Genomic DNA, 27,898 nt, shown 5'->3' on the forward strand with positions numbered 1-27,898 from the left:
TTGATCACTTGGGATAAGGGATCGATCAGGTTCTTTACCTGATTGATCGGGTCTGGCTTTAATGCATAAAATTATTTTTATTTTGATGACCCAATCGATCCCCTTGTGCTTCATGAGTAAAATTCCTTTGATTTTGATTACCAAATTGATCCTTATATAAGGAGATTGATCCCCTCCTGCCTAAAAGCTCAAACCGCTTTTTTTTTTTGAAATTTTGTAGGCTTAAATATTTAATGTAAATAATGGCTATTTTCCACTCTCTACATATAAAAGTAAGTCTCCCACCACATTTCAAGCTATCAAGAGCTACAAAAAACTTATTACTTCCATCTACCATATTCTCTAAGCATTAAAGAGTATTTATTATGTCCACAGTGTAGGAATTCATCTTTTATGTTATTTTTCTCTTGATATTCTTCTTAATCTTAACTTGCAATTTAAACTAGTAAACATCCAACGTTGGAGAGCTTTTTTTAGTTTACAAAACACTTCAAAATTTGTATTGCAAGGTTGTGAGCTTAAGGGAGAAGATAAGTCTTAAGAGATTGTATTGTTGATTGTATAGAACTTTGAAAAGCTGGATCGAAACATTCAACACATAATGGATTGAACTTCTTGATAAATGGAGTTAAAAGAGAGGACGCATGTGCCTGAAGAAAGAGCCGAACTTTTATAAATTTTAGTGTTTGATTTTTTATCTTTATCTATTTGCTTTTAATACTTTTAATATATTCATATTTGCTCTATTTATTTGCTTAAAAAAATATAAATTTTGAAAAATTTATAATCAATCAATTCACCTTTCCTCTTGGTTTAATTCAAGTTTTTGAGCTAACACTTATCAATAAATGAGAGGGTTATTTAAAATTACCTCTTTATTCTTTTATAATAATTTTAAATGACCTATTAAATGATACTCAGCTAATTTTTGAAAAAGCACATGAAACTTGGTGTATATAATTAAGAAATAAATAGGTGTTGTAATATAATTTTGGTTAAAATATTAAAAAAAATTTGAACTATTTCATTTTTCTTAAATAAAATTTTATATTTTTATTATATTCAAATAAATTTTTATATTTTAATTTTTGTCCAAATAAGTGAAAGAATGATTTATGTTAAGAGTTTATTTAGATACAAATTAAAAGGTTAAAAACTCATTTAAATACAAATGAAAGGTTAAGGGCTTATTTTGGTGTAACTCAAAGATGATAAGTCTTTTTTTTTTTTTTTGGTGCAAAAAAGTGGTAGAAACCCCTTACAATCTTAAAGGCTCTAGACCTTGCTGCCTCTTATAAGTTTTGTGCATTAAACCAAGCAAATTTACTTAGGGTCAACTAACACATAATGATTATCACTTTAACTAAAAGTTAGTTAGCCAAATAATCAACATCAAAGTTTGCCATTCTCAAAATATGTTGAACTCTACACTTTCATCTTATACTAATAAACTATTGACATTGATGAATAATATGATAAAGAAGATCTTTTGCATGAATAGAGCCTATAGTCTTTTTAATTGAAAACATAGAATATGATTTAATAACCACTCGCTTAAAACCTTTATCTCAAGTAACTTTAGTCCCATCTGAATTGCATACAATTTGGTCTTAAGTGCTTAACCATATCCAATTTTTCTAACAAATCCAAACATTCAATAACCATCCGAATCTTGTGCAATGCATTCATACCCAAATCACATGGATTAGAAGAAACAATGCCATCCACATTACTTTTAATAAAAATAGATGGAAAAGGTTTCCAAAGAATAAGTGAGACTTGCTTAACATAAGTAACTCCTTTGATCTCATGATAAGCAAAAAATTCCCTAACCCTATCCGTAACAATATTAGCAATATAATCAAGTTAAGAAAATTTCTGTTCAAATATGCATTTATTCTTCCATTTTCAAATATTCCAACAATCAAACACGAACAAAATCGATCAAGAAATTCCATCACGCAAAACATTGCTCCTGGCAAGATTAAAAATGATCCGATCTTAAAAGGACAAAAAACAAAATGTTCCAAAATAAAGTCCCGAATCCAATAATTCCATACAATACTTAAAAACTTGCTAAGCATATGCACTGATGGTTCAATCTAATTTGGACATCTTATATGCAATAAAATATAAAGACTTATTTAAATAAAATTGTAAAGTTTAGGGCTTTTTTTTTTTTATTTTAACATATAATTTTCCTTAATTTAATGTATATAGAGTTATTCTATTTAGTTTTTTGGGCCAACAAGTCCACCGAACCCAAGACTACTAGAAATTACGTCCAAACTATAAAATTACAAAAAAGTAAAGAAAAAAAACTTTAAGATATTTTAGAGACAATAAGAAGAAGCGAAGGAAGGGAAAACCTGTTTCTTCCATTAATGTGAGAAGGAAATGGGGAGAGAGGTATCAGAAAGCTGCATCGGTAGCCTACTAACCGAAATGGTTTCAACATGTTGCAACCGTTTCTACGCCAATAAGCCTGAGCTCGCCGCCCGTCGGATCGAAGCCATTGGATATCAGTTCGGTCATCAGCTCTCCGAACGGTAAAATCTTCCTCTTCTTATCAAAACCCAAATTCGCTATTTTTTAGTTAACATTTGTAGATTTGTGAATCTGAGGAGCTCGTTTGAATTATAAATTGGTAATGAAATATTTTTTAGTGTGAATTTTAGTTTTAATTTAAGGTACCTTGTTTTAACGTTTTTTTTTTTTTTTTTTTTTTAATTTGGGGGAGTGAAACAAAATTGGTTTTTTTAGTTTTAAGGTACCTTGTTTTAATGTCTTGTTAATGAAATGTTTTTTTAGTATGAATTTTAGTTTTAAGTAACTTTATTTCAATGTCATTTTTTGTGGATCTGGGGGAGTGAAAAAACACCCATTAGTTGAAATTGATTTGATTTGAGTGGAATTCAAAAACCCAATTATAAATTTTGGATCTTTTTTCTATTATAGATTATGTCAAATTGGGTGTGGTTTGTGATGTGGGAAAAAGAATGCTGTTAGCCTTCTTTTCTAGTAGTAAATCTTTTATGATAAAGTAATGTTTTGAACACACGAAAATTTAAAGTTCTGATTGTGGATGCTAATTGACGGAATGGTCTGGCTTTTGTAATTATTGGTTTTGCTTGGAATTGTTGTTATGATGATCTTAGTAATTCCATTTTATCCTTGAGTAGGATGTAATGTAAGGTAAATACCATGGAGAACAAGAGCTGAAAAATGATTTGATTTCAAGTCTTGACAAATCTTCGTAACTTGTATGCATTTGTTTCTACTAATAGAAAAGATATCATCATTTTAAGGTAGTTAGAATAATGGTATTGGTTAATGTCTTTTATCCAGATTTAGTTTTCAACTTTTTTGTCTTATGTAATGAGCTCTTTTCATTTGGTGATGTACGTTGCACCTGACACCAAAATTTGATTCAGAATGGGGGCTTTGACACTTGTGTTAGTGCTTAATGTATTTGGTGAAATGCATTTTGATTTCTTGGGGCTTGCTCAATTGCACAAGTTATGGCACTTAGACAATGAATTGTTCCTGATATTTGTTCTTAAGGAAGGTTAAGATCCTACTTGTTGTAATAACAAAGTTTAGTCATTGCCAGGTACACATTGGAGAGGCCACGTTTTAGTGATCATTTAGAGGCAATCAAGTTCATCTGCAAGGATTTTTGGTCTGTACTCTTTAAGAAGCAGATAGACAACTTGAAGACAAATCATAGAGTATGTTTAGGACCTGAAACTGACTAAAAATTGGTTGTGATGATGAAATTTTAGAAATGGTTTACACTTGTCTTGCAGGGTACCTTTGTATTGCAAGATAATCGTTTTCGTTGGCTTACACGCATGTCAATTGATCTATCACCTGAAAATGGAGCCTCCGAAGAGGCTTCTATCATGGCTGACAACAAGGGTGTGCAAAGCATGCATCTCTATTTTCCATGTGGAATCATCAGGGGAGCTCTTTCAAACTTGGGAATACCTTGTGCAGTGTCCGCTGACATATCCAACCTTCCTGCATGTAAGTAACCTGTTTGATGATTGCTATATAAATTTTTATCCTTTTCTAAACATTTATTAACCATGTTTCTAGACACTCAGATTATATGTGATTTTGAGTAAGTTAAGGTTAAAGTGCTACTTTAGGAACTTAGTCAGTGTTATTTAATACATGAAGCAAATTTAGCTTTTGGTTCCCTTATTTATGAACTTAAGTAGTATTAAGTGACTTTCTATTGTAGAAATTAGAAAGGGTTGATGTAATTATGTTGGATACCTCTTGTTTATACCATTCATATTCACTGCATTTGATGGTTCTTTCATTCTTTGTTTTTGAAATGACACTTAATCAATGACAATAACATGTTTCCAGAAGAAATGTAAACAGAATGTCTGATATTTGAACAGAGTTATCTGTTCTGAGTTATTTATATAGTTATAATTCATGTAACATATAACCTTGTTGAGACTTCTGATCTTGCTTTTACTTTAGGTTCATTTGTGGTCCGAATAAAGGCTTGAGGAGCATGCTACCAGAAAAGCTACTTCAGGTTCATTTGTGATCTGAATAAAGGCTTGATGAGCATCTTACCAGGAATGCTACACCAATTCTTGGGTTTCAAACACACTCTGGGTGCTAGTTTAAAAGAACGTATCTTCTGCTTCTGCTTCTGCAAGATAAAAACTCAGCCTGACAACTACTATAGTCCCATTCAGAATATCAGAAGTGGTACAATAAATACTTTTGTAGAAAATTATGTGACAAATAGACTTGGAACTTTTGTATATGGTTATTTTGAAACCCCTTTTTTATTGATAAGATTGCTTTGTTGAATTATTTTCTGTGCATTTAAGTGCCATTCACTTGTTGAACTGACATCTTCACTGGAAAAGGAACTGTACAAGTATAGAATCAAATGTGTAATCCTTATCAAAATAATAATTTTTATATTTTATATATATTTGATTAAAAAACAAATACCAATGCATGAAATGTGCTATCCAAAATTTTTGTGGAAGGAAAATAACACCCTTTTCCATTGCATGGTGGTCCTAAGATATTGAAAAGATGGAGTTTGAAGCTGACTGTTGAGTTCCTTTGGCATTTACTATCCTTACCTTGTAATGCAAAAACTCGAGCTTAGACAGGGAATCGCTGCTGCTTTCTTTCACTGTCTTGACAACTGGCTCTAGCTGTTTTTAATATAATGCTGCTGATATCTGAGATAATGAAAAAGCTGGAGACTTTCCTTCTTTGGCAATTACTTTGGGCGATAGAATATAATTTGGAAAAGCTGGTTTTGAGACTTGGAACTTGGAAAAGAGGTTTCATTTGTTGAGTAATAAAACAACATTGAAAAAGATTGGAAACAATCATTTCTTCCTTTTTTTTTTTTTTAAATTATTGAAAAAGCCATCTCTACAATTTTACAAAGAAATGTGCTCATCAATTATTTGATATTTAATGGTGAGAATGATGATGCTAACCATTTCACTAATGAAGTCTTTCTTTCAATGGTTCATTTAACCATGTATTTTTTTAATAAAAATTATTTTTTTTTTATAAAAGAACTTATACTTTAGAAATAAAAAAGATTGTAAACGTTATAATTTGAATTCTATACTTATTTTATATATTAGGTTAAAAAAATAGATTTAAATTAGAGGAGAAATCAACATACATTAATGTAAAATTAAAATTTTTTATGTTTTTTCCAACAATTGATTTTAGTATATTTATAAAATTTAACTAATTTTCTCTCTTTTTACATTATTTTTTTTCTTATTTGGATTTATTAAAATCAATGATCAAAAAAAGGTTTAAATTTTTTTTAATTTTACACTCATGTGAGTTGATTCCTTATCTTGAAGTATATATTAGAGTTAAATAAAATAATATTTATTTTTTTTAGTTTTAAATTTGACGATGAATCTGTGCAATAAAAAAAGAGAAATTTTGAAAAATTACTTATTTAAGTAGAATTTTGAAAGGGAATTTGAAATGCTTAAATTATCTCTTTAAATTTAACTTAATTTTTGAGTTTTTTTTTTAATTTTTTTAAATAGATAAATTTATTTTTATATTTTTAAAAACTTTGATTGAAATGAAATCGATATTTCAAGACACATATGTTCATCTTATCCATATTTAATGAAAAATTTGATTTTTTATCCGAATAAGAATGAAGATGTGAATGAATATTATATTGTAAGTATATAAGAATAAAGATGTGGATAAATATTATATTGTAAGTATGGACATGAGAATAGGTATGATTAGTTTTTATTAGGTAAAGAATGATAACGGATAATATAGTATTCACCTCGTACATATACCTTACATGTATATTTATATATATTTAGTAAATAAATTTTTTATTAAATAATATAAATTATTAATTTAAATTAATTAAAATTAATAAATTTTTATTGAATGAAAATATATATTCATATATATATTTATAAAAAATTACTTAAATATACAAAATAAAAATTTAAAAAAATTAAAAAAATTATTTATTTATTTTTTAAATCTATGGATATGAGTATTATTCGTACCCATTAAATACTCACAAAATAAAATATGAATAAATTTAAAATACATGTTAAATATAAATATAAATATAAATATAATATAAAAATATAAAGATAGAGATGCGAAGGGTTTAACCTTTCTCATATCATATCCATTGATATCTCTTCTCAAATACACATTTAAATTTTTTTTAATTAAAAGAAGAATCCACCTCCTTTTGCTTTTTATTTGATTCCATATATACGGTTCTATTGATAGAACCATGTCAGTAACCATCTCTACCCTACATCTTACCAAAAAAAGGATAAGTACGTCTAAAAAAAAATGAAATTTGCTCTTTATCTTACCGAAAAAAAAAAAATCCCCACGTAGGTCTAACACGATTAACCACTAGGATTAACTTTAAAAAATTACATAAATTATGCATAATTATGGATTATAACTTTTTTTATTTATTAAATTACAATTTAAATTTAATTCAAGATTTTTTATTATAAAATTGACTTAAGTACCATATCTTATATTTTATTTATTTTTTAAATTACGATTCAAATTTAAATTTAAAATGTTCAATATTAAAATTAATTCCAATATTATAATTAAGGGTTATAGTTACTCTTTAGTTATTACAACTTTTCTCATTCCATCTTTGATGGATAATTAAATTAACAATAATAATTATTAAGAATAAATTATGCTTGACCTTCTTCTAATTATATCAGACCTTTTAAAATTTCACGTTTTAATCATATTTCAAACACTTGTGGGTGCACCAATGTTCACCAAATTGCACTTTGCATTCAACAAAGGGAAACAAAAGATTTAGCATCAATAATCTTCTTAGGTAATATGTCCATAATTTTTTGTTTTGTTCTAAAAAATTTAATTTTTAATTTCAATGTATAAGGTTGAAAATTAACCTCTCAAATATGGAATATCAAAGAAAAAATCCAAAGCCAATCATTTTGATCACGAAAACATATCCAGCTGCGGGTGCACGCACAAGAAAAGACTCCTTCACGTACCAAAACAATTCTACATCTCCTGATTGGCCATTACAAAAGCTTTTAATAGTCTTTCCTTCTCCTCTAGGCTTCTCCAGTGTAAGCTGTCCAACTTTCACCACACTGCCATGAAATACAAAACGAGCAAACCTCTCCTTTTCTTCTCACGTTAGGGTTTCTCTGTTTCTCTTCATCCGTTCAACTGTAGCAAAACCTCAACTAGGTTTGTCACTTGTAACTTTTTCATCTTCCTTTTGTCTTTTTAACGTGATACTTGCTCTTGCATTGACCCTTCTGTATCTGTGTTTTGCTTGGATTTTCATTTTTAAAGTGGGTTTTCTTTGATCAACATAGAATAGGCTGGAGTTGGAACTTGGGAGAGTTGAAAAAAAAAAGTAAAAAACCATAAAAATTTGTTCTTGCATTCGATTTTTAAATTTGGGTTTGGCCTTGTTTGGTTTTTTAGAAAGTGGGTTTTACATATGAGTTTCTCTTAAGAGAGTTGAAGAAGAGAAAAAGCTTCGAACTTGCTTTTGTTTCCTTGGTTTTTTCTGCAGTTGGGTTTGGAATTGTTTGTTTTGTATTTTTTTTAAGGGTGGAAGGTTTCTGCATTTTGTTTCTGTTTTTCTTGTAATGGAGGATATTAAGGCAGATGTGAAACTTGGTGAGTTAAAGAGGGAGAACCTTCGTAAGTCGCTTGAGCAAACCAGGGCTCAAGCGTCTTCAGTTCTGATGTTTACTTTGCAATGGAAAGAATTAGAGAATCATTTTGATTTGGTTCAACAGAATATTGAGAAAAGAGTAGAGGCTGTTGAATTGCAAGAAAAAGAGCTAGAAACTGCATTGAGGCTATTGAGGGAAAGACGAGAAGAGATTGGTTTGAAAGAAAATGAATTAAGTTTGTTGGATAAAAAGATTGAAGAATGTAATGCTGAGCTTAAGTTGAAACAAGATCAAATCGATTTGATGCAAAAATCGTATGCAGAGTGTTCATTGGAGTTTAAATCGAAAAAAGAGGACTTGGATTTGGTTAGAAAATTCGTTGAGGGTTGTTCTAAGGAGCTTAGTTTGAAGAAAGAGCAATTGTGTTCTGTGCAGAAGTTGATAAGTGAATGTTGTGAGAAGCTAGAAGGGAAGGAGAAGCAATTGGGTTTGGTAGAGGAACAAATTCAAAAATCTAGTAGGGAAATTGATGTGAAAAAGAAGAAGTTGGATTTGTTGCGGTTGTTGGTTGAAGAATGTGAAGGAAAGCTTGAGTCAAAAGAGAGGGAGTTGGGGTTAGTGGCAAGAAGAGTTGATGAATGTTGTAATGAGATTTGTCTCAAAGATAATCAATTGGACCATTTACAGAGATCCATTAATGAAAAATGTAGGGAACTTGAGTTGAAAGAGATGGACATAGATTTGAAGGAAAATATGATGAAGGAGTATGATGAGGGGCTTGCATTCAAAGAGAAGGAGTTAGAATGTTTGCGAAATTCAATCAAGGAATGTTCTAACCAACTTGACATGAAGCAGAACGAACTTGTTAGAAGGCAAGAAATGATTGAGTACCATTGTAAACAGCTTTATGAGGAGGAGAAAACTCTAGATTCATTCAAATCCTTGATTCAGGACTGCACTGAAGCACTTGAAGCCAAAGAGAAAAAACATGATGCACTTGACAAATCTGTCAGATACTATGCTGCTAAACTCAAATCTAAGGAGAAGGAATTAGGCTTGATTGAACAAACAATTATGGATCGCTCAGTGGAGCTTCATTCGAGAGATATTGAATTTGGTTCACTGCAGACAACGATAAGGAGGAGCGAGAAACAGCTTGAATCATCAAAGAAGGAGCTTGATTCAGTCAAAGAGAGGGTGATAGGATATTCTGAGGATCTTGAATTGAAAAAGCAGGAGTTCAATGCTATACAAATGTGCATTGAAGAACATAAGCAAGAACTCTATTTGAAAGAGAAGCAACTAAGCTCTGTCCAAATATCAATACAAGGATGCAGAAAGCAGCTGAAAGCAGAGGAGGAACAGCTTGTCTCAATCAAAAACTCAATTTTGGAGTGCACCAATGAACTTGAATTAAAACAACAGCACCTTAAAGCAAAACAAAAATCTCAAGAACAGCTCTCTGATTTGCTTGAATCAAAAGAAAAGCAACTGGATTTAGTTGAAAAGGCATGCAGTGAACGCCTACAGGAGGCCAATGTGAGGGAGAAGCATCTTGATGCACTTAAAAGATCAGTAGAGGAACACTTGGAAAAATTGGAAACCGAAAAGAGGGGGTTTGATGCTCGTGTCAAGGAGTTTGAACTGAAAGAAAAAAAATTTGATTCTGTCCTAAAGGCAGCTGAACAACGCTGTAAAGAACTAGAATTGAAAGAGAAGCAACTAATTAATGCCCTTCATTCTCAATCGAGGAGTGAGAATCCTTGTTTGTCCTTTCAGGTCCTTGGAACCACAAACATGGTAACAGGTGTGTTCTCTATTTTTCTGTCTCTATTTGTTGATAGTACCAGACGCTCCCCTTTCTATCTTCTCTTACTCCCTCCCTATGTTAATCTGCGTTAGGGGATTTCATCCCTTTTACTGGAAAGGGATTTAGATGCTCAATTACCTATGTATCATCTAAAGGAGTGATTTCTGGATACTCATTCTCCATATATCATGGTCACTGGGAAAAGATATCTTGATGATCCTTCTTAATAGCAGTCATTCACTCATTTCAAAAATTTTTCTTATTTTGGGTTGTGGAGCACCATAAAACATGTTTTTCCTCTTTTTCTTCCAGTCTCTTTATTTCACTGTTTTTACTATATGAAAGCCATAGTCAAAACTGTCCATCTATGAGGCTATTACCAATATGGCATCTATGAAAGCTAGGTGGCTTGTAAGGGTCATGGTTATGTTTTGCTATTGGTCTTTATCTGCTAACCTGTTCAGGATAAATTTATTTTCTTACAAGTCCATGTTTTGTAATATATGTGTAAAAGTTTGGAGGCTGGTTAGGCTTTGTGGTTTCTAGTTATAAGGTGAAAGGAAAAGGAAATCTCACATTCAATCCATGGTCAAAGTCTATCAAAGTAATAGTTGTGACATTGTTTCATTAATTCATTTTACCACCACTGGCTCTTAGAAAGTTTCTTTTTAACTTGGAAGTTTCTGTTTTTTCTTTTCAAGATTTAAAGCTAATTTCAGTATGTAATGCTCATATGGAGATAGCAAGTTTCTGCTATAAATCTCTTCTTAATTGCAATGGAGAAATAAGAAGTTTGGTTTACTTCCTAAATTCTCTTTTTATTTTCTTTTTTGTCTTGCATATGGTTAGTAAACCCCATCACCCCTAACCAAATAAAGACTGAGCAGCCAGAACATTTTATGATTAGCAATGCAAATGAAACTTCATCTACTGATTTTGGGGTTGGTGCTACAATGGATGGAATGAGTTTGCAAGGTATCCTCAGTGAGCATTTAGATGAGCCTGATTTGAGACAGAATGAAGTTTTGTCTGCTCTTCAAATCTCACCAGATCCAGCCAAGTTTGTTCTGGACCTGATGCTAGGGACATGTTCTCAACATCAGAATAAGGGTGGGACAGGATTTGAAGAAAGTGTTCTGAAGATTTATGTCCTTATGTTGGAGCAACTTTTGCAAGTTTCACCACTTGTGCAACCTAACGTAAAAGCAGATGCATTGAAGTTGGCAATTGAGTGGAGAGCGAAGATGAAACTGAGTGCTGAAAATTCTATTGAGATTATAGGTTTTTTACAGTTTGTTGCTGCTTTTGGATTGGTGTCATCGTTTAACAGAGATGAAATCTTCAAACTTCTTGGGACTGCTGCTCGACACCAACAGGCTCGAAATATATGCCAGGTCCTTGGTTTTGCAGATATGATTCCTGGTAAATTTAGTAACAGCTTAGTTTGCATATTCATATCCTTGTCTGATTGTCTATCTGCAGATAAACATATCTTTTTCTTTTGTTTGTGCATGTATGCATCTGTTATATGTATAAGCAGTTACATAGGCAGATGAACATGTATTTTCTTTGTCTAATTATTCTCATTTTTTATGCTTACTAATTACTATAGTATTTTGTTGCTAGTCAGCTGTTGTTAGTTCTGAAACCTTAAACTGAGAGACTTCATTTGGGGGTTATGCCTATTATTAGTTAACAATCTTCTGATTCTTTTTCTCATATTATTCTTATCAGATAAAAAGGAAAAAAATTTTATATAGGTTGTCGGTATATTTCCCTATACGATGAAAGTGTATATAGATTTAAATTGTTATATATATATATATGTATATAGTGTTTGTTACATATAAATCATTAACATTTTTGTCAGTGTACAAAACTTATTCAAGTTTTATAAAATATTTTTGTAACATGCATATAAAAAAGACAGATTGATGGAGACTACAAATTTTTGTTGCAGATTTCATTGGTAGTCTTATTGAAAGGAAGCAGTATATTGAAGCTGTTAGGTTTGTCTGTGCATTTGATTCCAAGGACAAGTGCCCACCAGAACTGCTTTTAAACCTATTCTGGGAAGATATAAATAAAGTGGCACGTGATAGATGTAAGATGGGGAAGAATTTGCCTGAAGTACAGGTATGTGTTACATTTCTTCGCAATGTAAGTATTTCCTCTATAGTTTATTTAATTGCCATTATCGACATGCACAGTTTTTACAATGAACAGTATATATTTTAGATATGATTATTTTTACAGGAGAAGGCCATAGATGAACAGATAGCTGCACTGAAATCAGCAATTGAATGCATCAAGGATTGTAAGCTTGAATCCAGTATGCCGGTTGAGGTCATTGAGAAGTGCATTGCAGAGATAGAAAAGCAAAAGATGACCAGGAGATTTTCTGCACCAGCCCCAGCACCTGCTGTTCAAACGAAGGTGCAGGGCCAGACAACTTGTGATCATGGCCGTTCTGTCCTCAGGAATCAACCCAGTCCTGTCCCTGCAGTTCAACAGTTTCAAGGTGGGATCTGTGCTTCCACTCCGGGGACTCAACTGCAAGGGCTGAGCAAAAAGCGTGCTCGGATTGATGGACCAGTTATTAATATCTACGCTCCTCAAGGGGCAACATTTAACGATCCAAATAATCGATCAGCTTCACAGCAAGGATTCGGTGTTCCACTTAATCAAGGCGTAGCTCATTTTGGATTGCCTGCCAAGTCAGGTTATTCATCTAATTTAGGTACCAGGCAATTAAATGCTGCTCGAGAACAATGCTTGAAACTCAACAGGCCCAAGCAGTTGTAGTTCCTGTCTGGTAACTCTCTCAAGAACCACTTCGCCTGTACATATTATATATAGGCCGTATATATATAGATTAGGCCATGGTTTTTTTATTTTTTGTTGGCAATGAATCATACTGACCCTTCGCAACCATGTCTGAAATGGGTCACTAACTCCCGATCTATTACCTAGTTTAAATGCTATCACTGGTTAATCCATGTACTTGGGAATGCTTGTGGCCCTTCTGCCTCTTTTTCTTTTCCCCGCTTTTTTAGTGTTAGTATTTGTATTCACATTAGAACAGAGGACGTATGCTGCTAAAAGAGAAAAAAAAAAGAAAAAAGGAAATTATCATGATGGATGGGTAAATGCAGAATTTTAAAACCCATCCCAATTGTATAAATGCATGGTAACCAACCACATAACCAACTCTCTATGCAAGTAACTAGCCATTCCTAACTCCATTGTCATAGTTAGCAACTTGGAATTCATTTAAAAGCCTGATTAAGGGTTCCTATCACACCGACCGTGTGACGTGGGAGTTGGTTCACCGACATGAGCTGTGGAAGCCCTTTAATCAGGTTTCCAAATGAACTGTTAATCAACAACATTTGACATGAATACCAACTCAATCAAATTCAAATACATAGATACCAACTCAATCAACAACATTTGAGCTTAGCTAAATTGTTAGAATTGCTGATAAAACAAGATAAATCGAATTTGATAAAAGTCATAAAATCTTGACTATAAAGAGTAGCATTATTTTTTTTTTCCATTATTCATGGGCGTCGTCGCTTCTTTGAAGCCCATTAATTCCCAATTTCCCCACAATACAAATGCATGTGCATACAACAAGGGTGGATGCTACTGCTACTAGCCTCAGGAGTTTGATCAAGCCCACACCGTACAGCAAAAATCAAAACCCACAAAACCAAACATTTCCAAACTTGCATGATAATGAGGCCGACTGGAAAGTGGCCTCCACATGAAAGAAAACTATAAACAAAGACCAAATGAAAAGTAGTCAACTTACTTCCCGACAAAGATTTTCTCTGTGAACCTTTCACTGTTTTGGGATTCATTCATTTTTCTGTTTTTTTTTCCCTTCCTGGAAGCATCTCTGTTTCAAGAAAAAGAAAATGTGTTCTTTTGATGATATCTCAGCTGACTTGATCCTGTTAGAATCCCAAAGGAAAAGCCTTGTAAACTCCCTGGAAAAACTCAAGGGTGGTTTTTCTTTAGTCTCTTCACTTACCCTTCAATGTCAAAAGCTCCAGGAACTTTGCAATTCAATCCAAAGTGCAATCCAAGCTCGTTTTGAACAACTCCAATCCAAAGAAAATGAGGTAGAGAATAGATTCAGAGAACTTGAATTGAGAGCAAATGAACTGGGTAAGCGATTAAAACTTAATGATGTGTTGATAGGAAAAGGTTCATCTTTACTGGATTTAAAGTTTGTTGTTAGTACGGATGGGGAAAGATTGTTGATGTTCTTGAATGAGCATGAGAATGAACACGAAAAGCTTGCCGATGAGGTTTATAATGCACTTAAAATGTCTAATAATCCTGGAAAACTGGTTTGTCAGGCTGTTAGAGGGCTGTTTTCTGACAAAGGAAATGTTGGGGTTGAGAGAAATGTGGAGAGAAGAAGTTGTTTGGTTTTGTTGGAGGGATTGATGAGAGTTAGGCCTGAGATAAAGAAAAATGTTAAGAAACAAGCAGCTTTTGTGGCAAAACAATGGAAGCTAAAGATTGGGATGGAGGGTGAGGATGATACGGAGATTTTATTGTTTTTGATGCTTGTGGGTGCTTACGGATTGCTTGATCACTTTAAATCCAAGGAAATTAGAAGTCTTTTTGAGAGGGTTGCACAGCATAAGCGGGCTTCCTTGTTGGGTCATATTCTTGGATTTTTTGAGAAGGCTGCCCCTGGTAAAATCTCTGTACTTTCTCATGTTAGGTAAAATTTCATGTTTGAGCAGTAAATTAAATTGCCTAGTTGATATCTTTATGTAAAAAAAAAAAAAATGTAATGTTCTTGGAATTTCCTTAGTCAAATAAGTAACATCGGTCTTGTGTTAAACCATTGTTTCCTTTGGTGCTAAAACTTCCACTTATCAGCGTTTTCTGCGCTCTGAAAATTTTTTGATATTTGGTCTGTTCAGAGGGCTGCATAATCCATTCCCAAGTAAAGATGGAGCGATTGGGTGAGGTTTCAACAGTGACATCTGGGGCAATAGATGATACATTGATCAATTATTCCTGTCCATCCTCAGCTGATTTAAGATTTATTGCACGTACACAAGCAGATAAGTTGTTGATGTTTTTGAATGAGCATGAGAATGATGACATCATTGGTGATGATGTTTACAATGCACTGAAAATGTCTGGTAATCCAGCAAAATTAGTTTTGGATGTGGTTAAAGCTGGGGATTCTGAGAAGGCAAATGTAGGAGTTGAAAGGGGTCTGGTCAAGAACAGTTGTGTAATTCTGTTGGAGCAGTTTATGAGATTGAGGCCAGAAGTTAAACAAAAATTGAGGAAAAAAGCTCTCAAGGTAGCGCAACAATTGAAAGGAAATATAAAAACTCAAGGCAATTATGATAAAGAGGTTTTGGTCTTTTTGATGCTTGTGGGTGCTTATGGATTGACTAGTGAATTCAATTTCAAGGAAATTGAGAGTCTTTTTGAGAGCATTTCTCAGCATAAACAGGCTCCTATGCTGAGTTCTATCCTGGGTTTTGTTGACCAAACCCTTGGTAAGTCTCTTTTTGTTGCCCCTATATTCAGTTATATCTTTGGTTTTGTTGACCAAACTTAGTAATTCTTTTGTAGTTATTTCCTACAAAAAACATTTTCATTTTCATTTTCACCTCTTTGATTTTTATAGTCTGTTCATCTGTTTATTCGCAAACTTGTTCTATTACAGGTTAGAATTTTGTTAATTAATCGAGATTTTCATTTTAGATTTAATCATTTTTCACCTTTGTTCTTGATTAAATCCTGCTTCTCTCAATGATTTTGCCTCAATCGATTGTTGTATATATTTTTAATTAAATGGAAGGGTATTTGTTTCATACTTATAGCTTGTCAAATTTATGAATTTCGTTGGTTTTCATTTATTTTGATTCTAGATTCACACTTGCTGGTGTGTCATCTATGCTTACAAGTTGATATTCTAACCATTCAGTGAGAGGTGTCCATCATTCTCAAGTAAACATTGAGCAATCTGAAGCAGACAATTTTCAATTGGATAGCTTCGTCCCCTCTGAAGCAAAGTTTGAGCAGCATATTGCTTCTTCATCTACTCATTATTGGCCTGAGCTACTGTCTCTTAGTATCAGTATGGATGCAAGAGGTTTAATATTATTTCTGTCGAAGCATGTGGAAGATCATAATCAAATGCGACATGAAATTTCCAATGCTCTTCAATTGGCTCCAGATCCTGCAAAATTAGTCTTGGATGCATTATCAAGTTTTTATCGTTCAAAGTCAGGGGAGGGGTTTAAGGGTGCAGCCTTATCCAATGTAAGAAAGAGTTGCATTCTTTTGTTGGAGCAGTTAATGACATGTTCTGTCCAGATTGAACGCCAAGTGAATGAAGAAGCTCTTAAGTTAGCAGTTGAGTGGAAACAAAGAATGGAAGAGAAGTACCCACAAGGTGTGATGGCATATGGATTCTTGCAGTTTATAGTTACATACTGTTTGAGTTCTGCTTATAATATGGATGAACTCCTTCATCTTTTGGTAACTGCTAGTGAGTATAGACAGTCTCCTGATTTGTGTCTTGCTCTTGGTTTCGCGGATAAGATATTAAGTGAGTCTCCTCTCTCTCTCTCTCTCTCTCTCTCTTAAGAGATTGTTCACTAAATCCTCTATACTAAGTTTCCTGATCTACTAGTGTTTGTTGGTTTTGTGTTTCTTGATATTGTCACTTGTTTTAGCTGTTTTCTCTTCAGAGCTTATATTGATGCTTTGGGGTGTTGCATTGCTGCTTTGACAAGAAAAACAAAATAACATGTATATAATATTTACATCTTTTGACTAATTTTGATACTTGGAAACATAATATTTTTTCCAAACTTTTCTATATAAAATCTTTCAACATTTTGGTGGTGTTCTAGTATGAAACTTCTAAATGCCCTTGATATTATGAGGCCGGAATTATAGCAATCAGCAGATTATGAATTAAGTTTAGTCATTTCTCACATTTGTTCCTTTGTAAGCTGACAAATATCGTCCCTTTAATGTTGGTCATTCCCCTTTGCTTGCTCCACACTTGTGTTTGTGTGTTGAAGTTGAGGGTGTTGTCAAAGTGCATTGCCTTAAGGAACAAATTGAATGCATTGCCTGAATATTTTGGCTTTGCCTTTGCCTGTCTGTCCTTTTTATCTCTCTAAAATTACTTTATTTATATTGCACTTCCCCTTTTGAATGCATCTGCAATGTAAAGACAATTATATGCTACATTTTTTGGTTATTTTTGTCCCGTTCTGTTGTTATTATTAATTTGCATGTGTATGCAATCAAATAAAAACATGCTGAACTTGCGATTTTGCCTTTTGAGTTTACAATTCGAGTTCTTTGTAGATATATGTTAGACACCCATATAAGTTGTGAACATGATTTCCTATTCCAACATGTCATACTCCTTAAGAAATGAGAAACTGAAATAGAAGCCATTAGACCAGGGCTTGCTGGGCTAGATTATTTCTTGGGCCAACCAAGGCTTGGAATGCTAGTTATTTTTGAGAATTGAAGGTCAGATTCTGGCCTGATGTGTTGTATTTTCCCAACAGTTACACCTCTTTAACATAGTGCTAGATATACAGCAGGAGTTTCCCAAATAAGATTCGAGTGCTCTCCTACTATAAAATTTTTACATAAAAACTTGACATGCTACAGCAGTTGTGTGGTTGCAGCATGTATTCGAATGATATATAAAAGGGATTGGCAGATCAATTTGGTTATATATTTAGTTGTCCAGAATTCTCCAGCTCTCATTTCTATAGTAGCTAGTTATTGGAAGCTACAGCATTAGTGGCTTTGGAAATGAGCTCCGCAGAAGTCTTTGATTTTGATAAGTACTCTATGCTTTGGTCTAATTCTCATCTCTCTCATTCATTTGCATTAGGAGTTTTCCCTGTTTATAATAGTTATTAGTAAGTTGAGGTGGTGCATTTCATTCAGTAATAGTATTTTTGTCTCCTTAATGACATTTTGATCAGAACTGAAAATTTTGGTTGCATTTGGCAGTCCTTATCGAGAACCTCATAAAAAATAATCTGCGGCTTGAGGCTATTGCGTATATTTGTGCATTTGATGTTGCTGACAAGTTCCCTCCTGCACACCTTCTGAATGACCACGTGAAATATTCCAAGATGAGCAAATACAAGAATTTCAAAAAATCAAATGTGAAACTGGTAACCTTTGCACCTTTTGTGTCTCTGTTTGCTCAAAGTTTAAGCTGAGATCCAGCTTCTATCCTATTTATTTTATATCTTTAAGACTTCAACTCCTGATGCTTGCAGAATCAGACCATAGACCAAGAAATTGCTATTATGAGAAGGGTCCTTAGATGCATTGCTGATCACAAGCTTGAATCTCTATACCCAACTGAGGATCTTGAAAACTACATTGTTCAACTGGAAATGCAGAAAGAACAGGGAAATGATACAGCAAAGAGAGAAAAGAAGAAGGCAGAGAGGAAAAAAAATTTGTCAGTCCCTTCATCCAAGGCTAAACCACAGCATGAGGGTGAAATTAAGTGGCCTTCCACGAATATGTCAGCAGAGGCTGCACCAAGCCTTTCTGGTAGTGCTGGTTGCAGTCTTAACTTAAAACCATCTCTTCTTGAACAATCAGTTAGCTCAATTGCCGATCAAGCTGCAGCTTGTAGTTTGTGGGACTCCACTGCTTTCTCTGTAGACACAAACTCATTTAATTCTCAACATGGGTCTTCAATTGCCAATAACAGGAGCTTGGAACAGTTCACTTCACCTGGAGCAGTCAACAAAGCCACCCCTGGTAAAATCTCTTCTATTTTTTTCTCTTGTTATTACTTTTTTAGTTCTTTTTTATCGAACAAGATCATAATTCAAGGTTTAGTCCTCCCTTCCTCCACAACTTTTTGTTATTGTTGAATGTACTTGTTTGTAAATACAATAATTTTGTAGCATGAATGGTACCGTGCATGCTTAGAGTTTGGCAAGTATATCTTTGTTGGTTTTCTATTATTTTGATGCTAAAAATTGACTTACTAGTTAAATATATGCTCATAAGTTGATTCTCTAGCCGAACAGAAAGTAGTATCCATCATGCTCAAGTAAAGATTGACCAACGTCAATTAGAAAATTTTCAATTGGATGGCTTTGTTCCTTCAGAAGCAAGCATTGACCTACAATCTTGTAGCACCAGTATGGATGCAAGGGGTTTAATACTGTTTCTATGCGAGCATGTGGAGGATCATGATTTAATGTGCTGTGAAATTTCTGATGCTCTCCAATTGGCCCCTGACCCTGCAAAACTTGTTTTGGATGCATTATCGATGTTTTACCATTCAAAGTCAGGGGATGCTCCTAAAAAGAAAAAGAACTTGGGGGATGGCTTTAATAGGGATGCCTCAGGCGAGGTGAGAAAGAGTTGCATTCTTTTGATGGAGCAGTTAAGGACATTTCCACTCCAGATTGAACCCCATGTAAATGAAGAGGTCATGAAGTTGGCAGATGATTGGAAAGAAAGAACACAAAAGTACCAGAAAGGTGTGATGGCATATGGTTTCTTGCAACTGATAGTCACTTACCGTTTGATTTCTGCTTATGATGAGGATGAGCTTCTTGTTCTTTTGGTAATTGCTAGTGAGTATAGACAGTCTCCTGATTTGTGCCTGGCTCTTGGTTTGACAGATAAGATCCGAGGTTTGTCTAGTTTCTATCTGTCTCTCTAGTTTATCGTTTCTCTTTTTGTTGGTTCTTTTAGCTGTTAGGTGAGGTTATCCTTGTCTTCTCTGCATAGCTATATGAATGCTACTATAGATACATCTTCTCTAGATGTTAGCGACTAAGTATAATGCAGGAATTACCCAAAATAATATTTGAGTGATTTCTAGAGGTATAACTTTTGCATATCAAACCCTAGATGCTACAACAGTTGTTTCGTTGTATCATGTGCTCGAATGGTAAATGAAAGGAATCAAAGGGGGTCCTTATGGGTAAATTATTTTCTTAATTTTTCTTTTCCACCACAGTTCTTTTTTGTGGTAAGTTTCTGAATTCTGATAACTACTTATCTTGTTTTTTCTTTCTCAATCATCTTGTTCGTTCAGTTACATAGCAAAAATATGACATTTATCGATTATGATGGTAACCTATTAAGTTCAGGTGGTGTTTTCGCATGAGTCTTTTTTTTTTTTTTAAGCCTGACAGCAATCTGATGACACCTGTGAAATCTGCTTTCAATTTGACAGTCTTGATTGAAACCCTTGTAAAAAACAATCTACGGCTTGAGGCTATTGCATACATATGCGCATTTGATCTTGTCGACAAGTTTCCCCCTGCAGACATGCTGAAAGTTCACTTGGAATATTCCAAAGAGAGTTTGTATCACGAGGCCAAAAAATCGCATTGGAAATGGGTAACTTTTCCATATACCTTTTATCATTATGCATGCTCAAAATTTTGCTGAAAATTGAACTGTAATCCTGAGTCTGTGTGTTAACTTGAATGTGCTTGCAGCATCAAATTATAGATCATGAAATAGCTGCTGTGAGGAAAGTCACCGGATGCATTACTGATCACAAGCTTGAATCACTATACCCACCTAACGATCTGGAAGACTACATTAGACAACTGGAAAGGCAGAAGGCAGTTCGAAACAATGTTGCTAGGAAGCAAAAGCAGGAAACAGGCCGGAAAAAAACTGGACAAGTCCCTTCTGCCAATTCAAAACCACGGCACGAGTGTGGAACTAAGTTAACCTCCATAAATGTGTCAGTAGAAGCCGTCTCAAGTACTTCTTCTAGTGCTGGTTCCACAGTTAAACTGTCACCTTTGCAACTACTGGAAAGCTTCTTTGCAGATCAAGCTGTGCCACACGTTTTATGGGACTCCAATTTCTCTGCAAACACAAACCTATTAAGTGGTAAAATGCAGGCAGATATGGCTGCCATTGCTGATGACAGGAGCTCAGACTCAGATTGAAATGAGCAACTCAGTGAAATTTAGCCGTCAGTTTGCCGTTTGCCTTTGGTAGAAGCTTTTGCTTTGGTATTTGATTTCTAAGAGAGATCATGGAACCTGGACAATAATTTTTTACTGCTTGTACAATGAGCTGTTAGCTCAGTGGTAGTAGAGTCGGTCCCAGGACTGAGGGTTTCAAGTGGAACATCAAAAGGAACTGCTTGTAATAATCTAAGAAAGTGATTTGCATTTTGAAAGTTGAAACAGTTTATTTGTAATTTGAAAATTTCCCTCATTTTTGCTAACCAAAGACATGGGCAGATTCCAAGACCAAGAAAAACTCGGAGCAAGCCCAGTCTTACATCAAACGCAGCCCACTTGAATATTAGACTCTTTAGCCTATCTCCAGTCCTGGCTCCTGGTCCTGGTACTGGTTTACGTCCCCAGTCCTGCATTATAATAATATTTACTGTTTGACTCAAATATTATTATTTTTCACTAGATCTAACTTTTTAGATTTGTGATTGGCAAAAGAAAGAAAAAAAAATTGTTTAGATTCGTAGATTTTGTTGTCCTTAAATGCATAAAAACATGAGATGGATTCATTGTTGATTTCGTGTGGGACGCAAAGACCAAAAAGGAAAAATATGAATAAAGTTATTTGTATTTTTTGTCACCTAGCAGGTGCCACACCAACCGAAGCAAAAACGAAATCAAAGACTAAAAACTAATATTAAATTTTAATTTTAATTTAATTAAATCATATAACCAATATTTTTAAAATGCTACAGAATCATTCTGTCTTTGGCATTTTTTTGACTTGTTACATCAACTAACTCACCCTTTGGCAAAGTTCTTCAGTTTAATACGTTATACACAGACCAAACTTATTTATATATTCTAATTTATATTAATTTCTCTTCTTTTGGGTTTCTCAAAGTTTAGCTGGCTTTTTTGATCTTTTGCTGAAATGGGTAGTACTGGGATGCTGAACAATTCAACTATGATATGTGCTCCATTAATGGCTCAATCAGTGGAGCAAATTGTTAAAGACATGCACCAGGCAAAGGCTGAAGGTGCACAAGTTGTTGAGATTAGATTGGACCATATCAAGAATTTCCAGCCTCACCGGGATATTCAAATCATCCTCAAAAATAGAGTTTTGCCAGTGATCATTGTATATAGGTAATCATCTCACCTTTGTTTTTTTCTACTAGTGGATTTCTTAGTTTTATGTTATTTGAGAGTCTTATGAATATTAGGAGATTAGAGTTGGAAATTTGCTTTTTTTCCCTCATTTTAGAAGTCAAGATTGTATTTGATAGATTCTTTTCTGTATGTTGCTGTACCTTGTCCTTTTTTGTGGAAAAGATATTATTAGCTCCCATCATTTCTTTTTATATGGATGTAGCCAGTAATTCAGAATCACATGCAATGTATTTTTGCGTAAAAGCTGCAGCATATTGTTGCAAGGATGGGCTTTCTATTTGGTGATTTGAAGACGGGCATCCTGAATTCAACACATCAAATAGCTGTAATAATAAATGTTTTTTGTTCTACCTATTTGAGACCAACCATGATACTGAACTGTCACTTTTGCTTGTGGATGCAAACATATCATAGAAATGGCTGGAAACAGAGAGGACAAATATCAGTGCCCAACTTTATGAGTTTTTAATGAGTTTGTACTCTTTTTCTGAATGAAAATCTATCGTACTGCTACTTTTGTTAATAATGTTTTCTTCATTTTCACTTTCAGAAGCTTGTGAGTTGTGTTATGAGGTAGGATAATTAGATTACAATAGGTGGCAATGATAGAATTTTGCCATTCTTTCTGAGATGACAGGAATCTATGTTGTATGAACTTCTAAAACTGTAGGAAAAGATGAAAACATAACTTCGGTTTGAAAGTTTGGGAAGGTTTGAAGTTTCCATGTATTTAATTTCTAAGATTCAGTCTTTTCTTCAGGCCTAAATCGGAAGGTGGTCAGTATGAAGGAGATGAGCACTCCCGGCTTGAAGCACTTCATTTAGCTACAGAAATGGGAGCTGATTATGTTGATTTTGAACTCAAGGTAGCTTTTAAATTGTTGTACTTTTGTTTGCAAACTATTATACTCTTGATTATTGCATTTTGGTGCTTTCATTTCTGTCATTGACTATTTTACAAACTTAAATAATATTTTCTCCCATTTTCGTTTCTCATTTATCTGATAGCAGTTAAATTAAAAAGTGCCATAGGTAGTTTTCCCTTTGAATGACCTATTTGTTCCTTTGAAATTTCTCTTAGTTTTATCTGACTTGCATATCATGTGATTGTCCAGGTTGCTTCTGATCTTATTCGGGAACAGAAAATGAAGAATGGTAGTGCTACCAAATTTATTGTGTCATGTCACATAAATGGAATGACCTCTTCAGATGAAGAGTTAAACAATCTTGCCGCTAGCATGCGAGCTACTGGAGCAGATATCATCAAGATGGCTGCAAATGTAACTGATATTACTGAGATAGCAAGAATTTTTCATTTGCTTTCTCATTGCAAAGTATGAAACTCTAACTCTATTGACTTTGCTTTGAATATGTGCAGATTAGTTGTATAAACTGTTGCAGTGGTATAACATATCAAATATTATTTATCTGCAGGTACCAATAATAGCATACTCTGCAGGGGAAAGAGGTCTCATAAGCCAGCTATTGTGCCCAAAATTTGGTGGCTTTCTAGCCTATGGATCTATTGAAGGAAATTCAATTCCTGGCATGCCTTCTTTATATAGTGTTATCCACACTTACAAACTTGGCTATCTAAATTCAGAAACTAAAGTTTTTGGACTTGTTTCAAAACCTGTCCGTCACAGCAAAGGCCCTCTATTGCATAATCCTATATTCAGACATGAGAACTTCAATGGTGTTTATGTCCCAATGTTTGTAGATAACCTCAGGGAGTTCTTTAACATCTATTCCAGTCACGACTTTCCTGGTTTTAGGTACGTCATCCTTCAATTTTTTCTTTGGTAGATTATGTCAGGTTACAGTCTTTTCACTTAAGTATATAGCCACTGTAAGCTGCATCCGTTCTTATGAGCAACACTTGTGTTTTGGCCTTTTAGGCATTCAAACACATTTTAGCCAGTAACAACTACGCCCAGAACTGGCCTTGAAAGATTTAGTACTAAGAAAGTATGGATTTAGGAAAATTTTATGTTACAACTAGCTCTTTAGTTGATATAGTAATACTGATTTTCGAAACTGGAAGATTACGGATAGTTGCAACATACTGAAATATAAATGCCTTCTTTCTTTGATAAATTGCTTTATTTCTCACCCTTATTTTCATCTCCTGGAATGATGTAGCCAGGTTTGTTTTCCACTGTTCTCCGAAATGTAACTTCTCTTTTTCCTCATTCCAATGGATTGCAGTGTTGGGTTTCCGTACAAGGAAGCTGTAGTTGAGTTCTGTGATGAAGTTCATCTACTTGCCGAGGTTGACTATATAACATTCTTACAAACATGTTTGAATCTGTAATTTCCCATGTATTTTTTCAGGTCCCTTGTTTTTGTGCCCTATTCCATTTCTTTATGCACAGTTTACCAAAGCACCGATTTCTGGCTATACTAAGGTCTAAGACCAAGTTCTGAATCTAATTATTTAGAAGTTCAACTTATTGAGAGAAGCATACCAAGCATATAAGACTGGTTTGATCAGCTCATTGCCAAAGAAAAAGGAAAAAAAATTGTATTTAAGTTTAGGCAGCATATTTATCTGATCCTGGTTGTAAAATTCATATTTTACTATCTGAGCTAGTTGGCATTGCATCATCAGACATGGCACATTTTGTGATGGGAAACCAAAAGTAACAGAGGATTACACTCAAACAATTGTATGTTGACATGTTCTATATTGATATATTTACCTGTTTCACACAGAGGCGATTCTAGAATTTTTCCTATATCCAGAATTCTTACCAGAATTCTTAGTGCTTCAATTCCCTATTAATAGCATCTGCTTGTAGTTTCCTATATTTATATATTTGAGAATGTAATCAAATTTTTTTTCATGCACTGTCAGTCTATAGGTGCTGTTAATACTATTGTAAGGAGGCCTTGTGATGGAAAGCTGATAGGTTATAATACTGACTGCGAAGCTGCAATAACTGCGATCGAGGATGCTTTGAAAGGTACCTGCCATTGATGAGAAAAAAAATGTTCATCATGTCCTCTTAGAAGTTTAAAGTATTGATCAATGACTAGTCCATTCTAGATGCTGATATACTGGCACTGTTGTACTTGTAAATCGTAAACTACTATAGAAAAGAGATGCACTGGTAATGAAGTATCTTTAGGCAGTCCGATATCGGGGAAACTCTTTGTGCTAGTTGGTGCTGGAGGTGCAGGAAGAGCATTGGCATTTGGTGCTAAAAGCAGAGGAGCTCAAATAGTCATTTTTGACATTGATTTTGGTATGTGATCTACAATTCTTAAAAGGAAAATCCATGGTTTTTCCCTTTATGTTGATTTGATTGTCAACTATAACTTCTGCCTACTCTTTTTCAATACAATGTTGTAGCATTAGCAATAAACATTATGAGTAGAGAATAAAAACCCTTTCTTACTATTATCATTGCTTGTGGAAAAAGGGAGAGCAAAGTCCCTTGCTTGTGCTGTCTCGGGTGAAGCTCGACCTTATGAAGAAGTAGTTAACTTCCAGCCAGAGAAAGGATCGATCCTTGCAAATGCAACACCCCTGGGAATGCATCCGAATACTGATCAGCGCATTCCTGTTGCTGAGGTCTCCACCTTCCACCACTTAGTGGTATTTCTTTTCTGAAGAATAAAGTTCAATTTTGTTTCATTACTGAAGTTATTTGCTTTCATATTCCAGGCAACCTTGGGAGATTATGAGCTGGTCTTTGATGCTGTTTATACACCTAAGAAAACAAGACTATTAAAAGATGCAGAGGCAGCAGGAGCAATCATTGTCAGTGGAGTTGAAATGTTCCTCAGACAAGCTATTGGTCAGTTCAATCTCTTCACTGGTCGAGAAGGTATCTCTTGAATCCCTTCCTTCCCTCTATCTGTTTCATGACCTTAAACTACATCATAACCACTCTGGACACTTATTTTCTAATTAAATCAATTAGAAACTTTAGACCTTTTAAACCATCCTTAGATCTTTACTGCAAATGTAAGTTGATAGTTCAACCATCTTGATCTTTTGCTGTTTGATTTTAGTCACGAGACTATTGAAAAAGAATAATAAAGCTTCCAGTGAGTAGCGAATCCATCTTTATTTCATTAGTTGGACGAATGGATCAAGTTTATGATCTGAAAAAGCTATTTTGATTGATTTGATAAGATTCGAATACTTTGTTTATAAGACTTAGGTTTGAGTCCCGTTGCTAGCATTTCCCTTGATAGATGATTTGTAAATTAATATAAGTCGATGCTGAAGCTTGTGATCTTCTATGGTCCTAAAATGAGAATGCCTCTTCTTATCCTAAATTTTTATAAAAAATATATATATACATTGAGTTAAAATTGCTGGAGATATCCTATTTTGAACCTCTTCCAATAATTCTGATTTCTAATTTTACCCTGTACCATCCTCATGATCAAGTACAAGTTTTGTGGTGATAATCTCAACTATTCTTCCTCAAAACTACTGCCTCCTACAGCTCAAGAATTTTAGTTGCAACATATATTTTCAAAATTCTTAATATGGTTTAAATGAGGTCAATTTTTTTATTCTGTTTTGCAGCACCTAAAGAGTTAATGCGAAAGATCATTATGGCAGAGTTCTGATGTATTACATCACACAGAATATTGTAACATTAAGGAGTAGATAAATCAAGTACCATGGAAAAGGATTCATGTAGTCAAGCTGAAGCCCTTATTCTTGGACAAGGTTTTTTTTTTATTTTTTTATTTCAAGTTTTGGTCATTAACTTACATGAAAAATGAAAATATTTCTCTTCTTTGTTTTCTTTGAAGGGTTCAAAAAATTTTTTTTTTTAAAGAAATCATAGTTTAAAGATTAAGAAAACGATTGAAGGTATAAAAATTTGAATCTTAAATTTACTGAAAAAATGATTGCATAAATCTAACTTAAAAGAGCTATGAGTATTAAAATTTGAACCCAAACTTATTAATATCAACCAACTGAGCTCAATTATAAATTCACAAATATTTACGTACTGAAAGATTTTTTCTTATTTTGGCCATAATAATATGAACAATTATTATTTATTAGTCGGTGCGGTTGGAAGAGGATTTAAATTAATATCTTATTTACAAAAATTTAACTTAGTTGACCACCAATTTTAACTAATTATACGATGCACGATGATTTTCCAAGTACTTGGATTTTGGTTACTTCAAAAATTTTAGATGATGTGCCAAAACATTAACTTCTCTTGGTCTTATGTAGTTTTTGAAAAAAGATAAAACATGGTAAATTTATTATCTAATATTATGTCTATGTAGGAATAAAAAGTAATTGTCTTAAGTTGTCTATAATATTTGACTTATTTGTTAGTTATGTAATTATGGCTACTTAAATTCAATATCATATAATTTAAACTGTTTTTTATAATATGATCTAAAAATATTTTCAAGATTTACTATTAGATATATTATCGAGCTTTATTTAATGCTAATTTCTTCTCTCAAGAGATTTTCTCTAATACAGTAAATTGTATTCAGTGTTTTACTTTTAAAACATTTTTCATAAATATCAAATTCTGATTTACAAAAAAAAAAAAATTCGAATGGATACATTCAGAGTTTTACTCTTAAAGTTTTTTTCCTAATTAACAAAGAAAAAAAAACATTTTCTCCTTACTAATTATATTAATCCTTGTGGATTAAAGTGGTAGATTATGCTAACAATAAAAATTAGAAGTTATTTCAATTTTTAATTT

The 27,898-nt window shown here is 33.6% G+C and overlaps 4 protein-coding genes across 6 annotated transcripts; all 4 read left to right on the plus strand.

The window, feature by feature from the left end:
- Window positions 1–2,313: 2,313 nt before the first annotated feature.
- Window positions 2,314–4,845, plus strand: LOC111297372 (uncharacterized). The gene is made up of 4 exons (XM_022892121.2): window positions 2,314–2,549; window positions 3,614–3,731; window positions 3,810–4,029; window positions 4,501–4,845. The coding sequence occupies exons 1-4, from the start codon at window positions 2,398–2,400 to the stop codon at window positions 4,527–4,529; spliced, it is 519 nt and encodes a 172-aa protein (XP_022747856.2). The 5' UTR covers window positions 2,314–2,397; the 3' UTR covers window positions 4,530–4,845.
- Window positions 4,846–7,643: 2,798 nt separating this feature from the next.
- Window positions 7,644–13,019, plus strand: LOC111298037 (uncharacterized). The gene is made up of 4 exons (XM_022892732.2): window positions 7,644–10,017; window positions 10,870–11,442; window positions 11,981–12,156; window positions 12,277–13,019. The coding sequence occupies exons 1-4, from the start codon at window positions 8,181–8,183 to the stop codon at window positions 12,823–12,825; spliced, it is 3,135 nt and encodes a 1,044-aa protein (XP_022748467.2). The 5' UTR covers window positions 7,644–8,180; the 3' UTR covers window positions 12,826–13,019.
- Window positions 13,020–13,787: 768 nt separating this feature from the next.
- Window positions 13,788–21,267, plus strand: LOC111298039 (FRIGIDA-like protein 5). Of its 3 annotated transcripts, none has more exons than XM_089768985.1 (8): window positions 13,788–14,736; window positions 14,970–15,563; window positions 15,995–16,621; window positions 18,061–18,227; window positions 18,336–18,831; window positions 19,107–19,721; window positions 20,270–20,436; window positions 20,538–21,267. In XM_089768985.1, the coding sequence occupies exons 1-8, from the start codon at window positions 13,944–13,946 to the stop codon at window positions 21,000–21,002; spliced, it is 3,924 nt and encodes a 1,307-aa protein (XP_089625111.1). In that variant the 5' UTR covers window positions 13,788–13,943; the 3' UTR covers window positions 21,003–21,267. The 3 variants fall into 3 exon arrangements, with proteins under 3 accessions (XP_089625111.1, XP_089625112.1, XP_089625113.1); XM_089768986.1 differs by having other exon boundaries at window positions 13,821–14,736; window positions 19,107–19,565; XM_089768987.1 differs by lacking the exon at window positions 19,107–19,721 and having other exon boundaries at window positions 13,828–14,736.
- Window positions 21,268–21,830: 563 nt separating this feature from the next.
- On the plus strand, window positions 21,831–26,961 carry LOC111297983 (bifunctional 3-dehydroquinate dehydratase/shikimate dehydrogenase, chloroplastic-like). The gene is made up of 10 exons (XM_022892627.2): window positions 21,831–22,166; window positions 22,951–23,056; window positions 23,306–23,524; window positions 23,625–23,965; window positions 24,399–24,462; window positions 25,048–25,156; window positions 25,289–25,438; window positions 25,616–25,767; window positions 25,861–26,023; window positions 26,737–26,961. Exons 1-10 carry the CDS (start codon window positions 21,952–21,954, stop codon window positions 26,778–26,780), a joined length of 1,563 nt encoding a protein of 520 aa, XP_022748362.1. The 5' UTR covers window positions 21,831–21,951; the 3' UTR covers window positions 26,781–26,961.
- The last annotated feature ends 937 nt before the right edge of the window (window positions 26,962–27,898 follow it).

This window comes from Durio zibethinus, chromosome 12, assembly GCF_047325235.1.
Source record: "Durio zibethinus cultivar Kanyao isolate XHJ-2024 chromosome 12, ASM4732523v1, whole genome shotgun sequence".
Taxonomy (NCBI): Eukaryota; Viridiplantae; Streptophyta; class Magnoliopsida; order Malvales; family Malvaceae; genus Durio; species Durio zibethinus.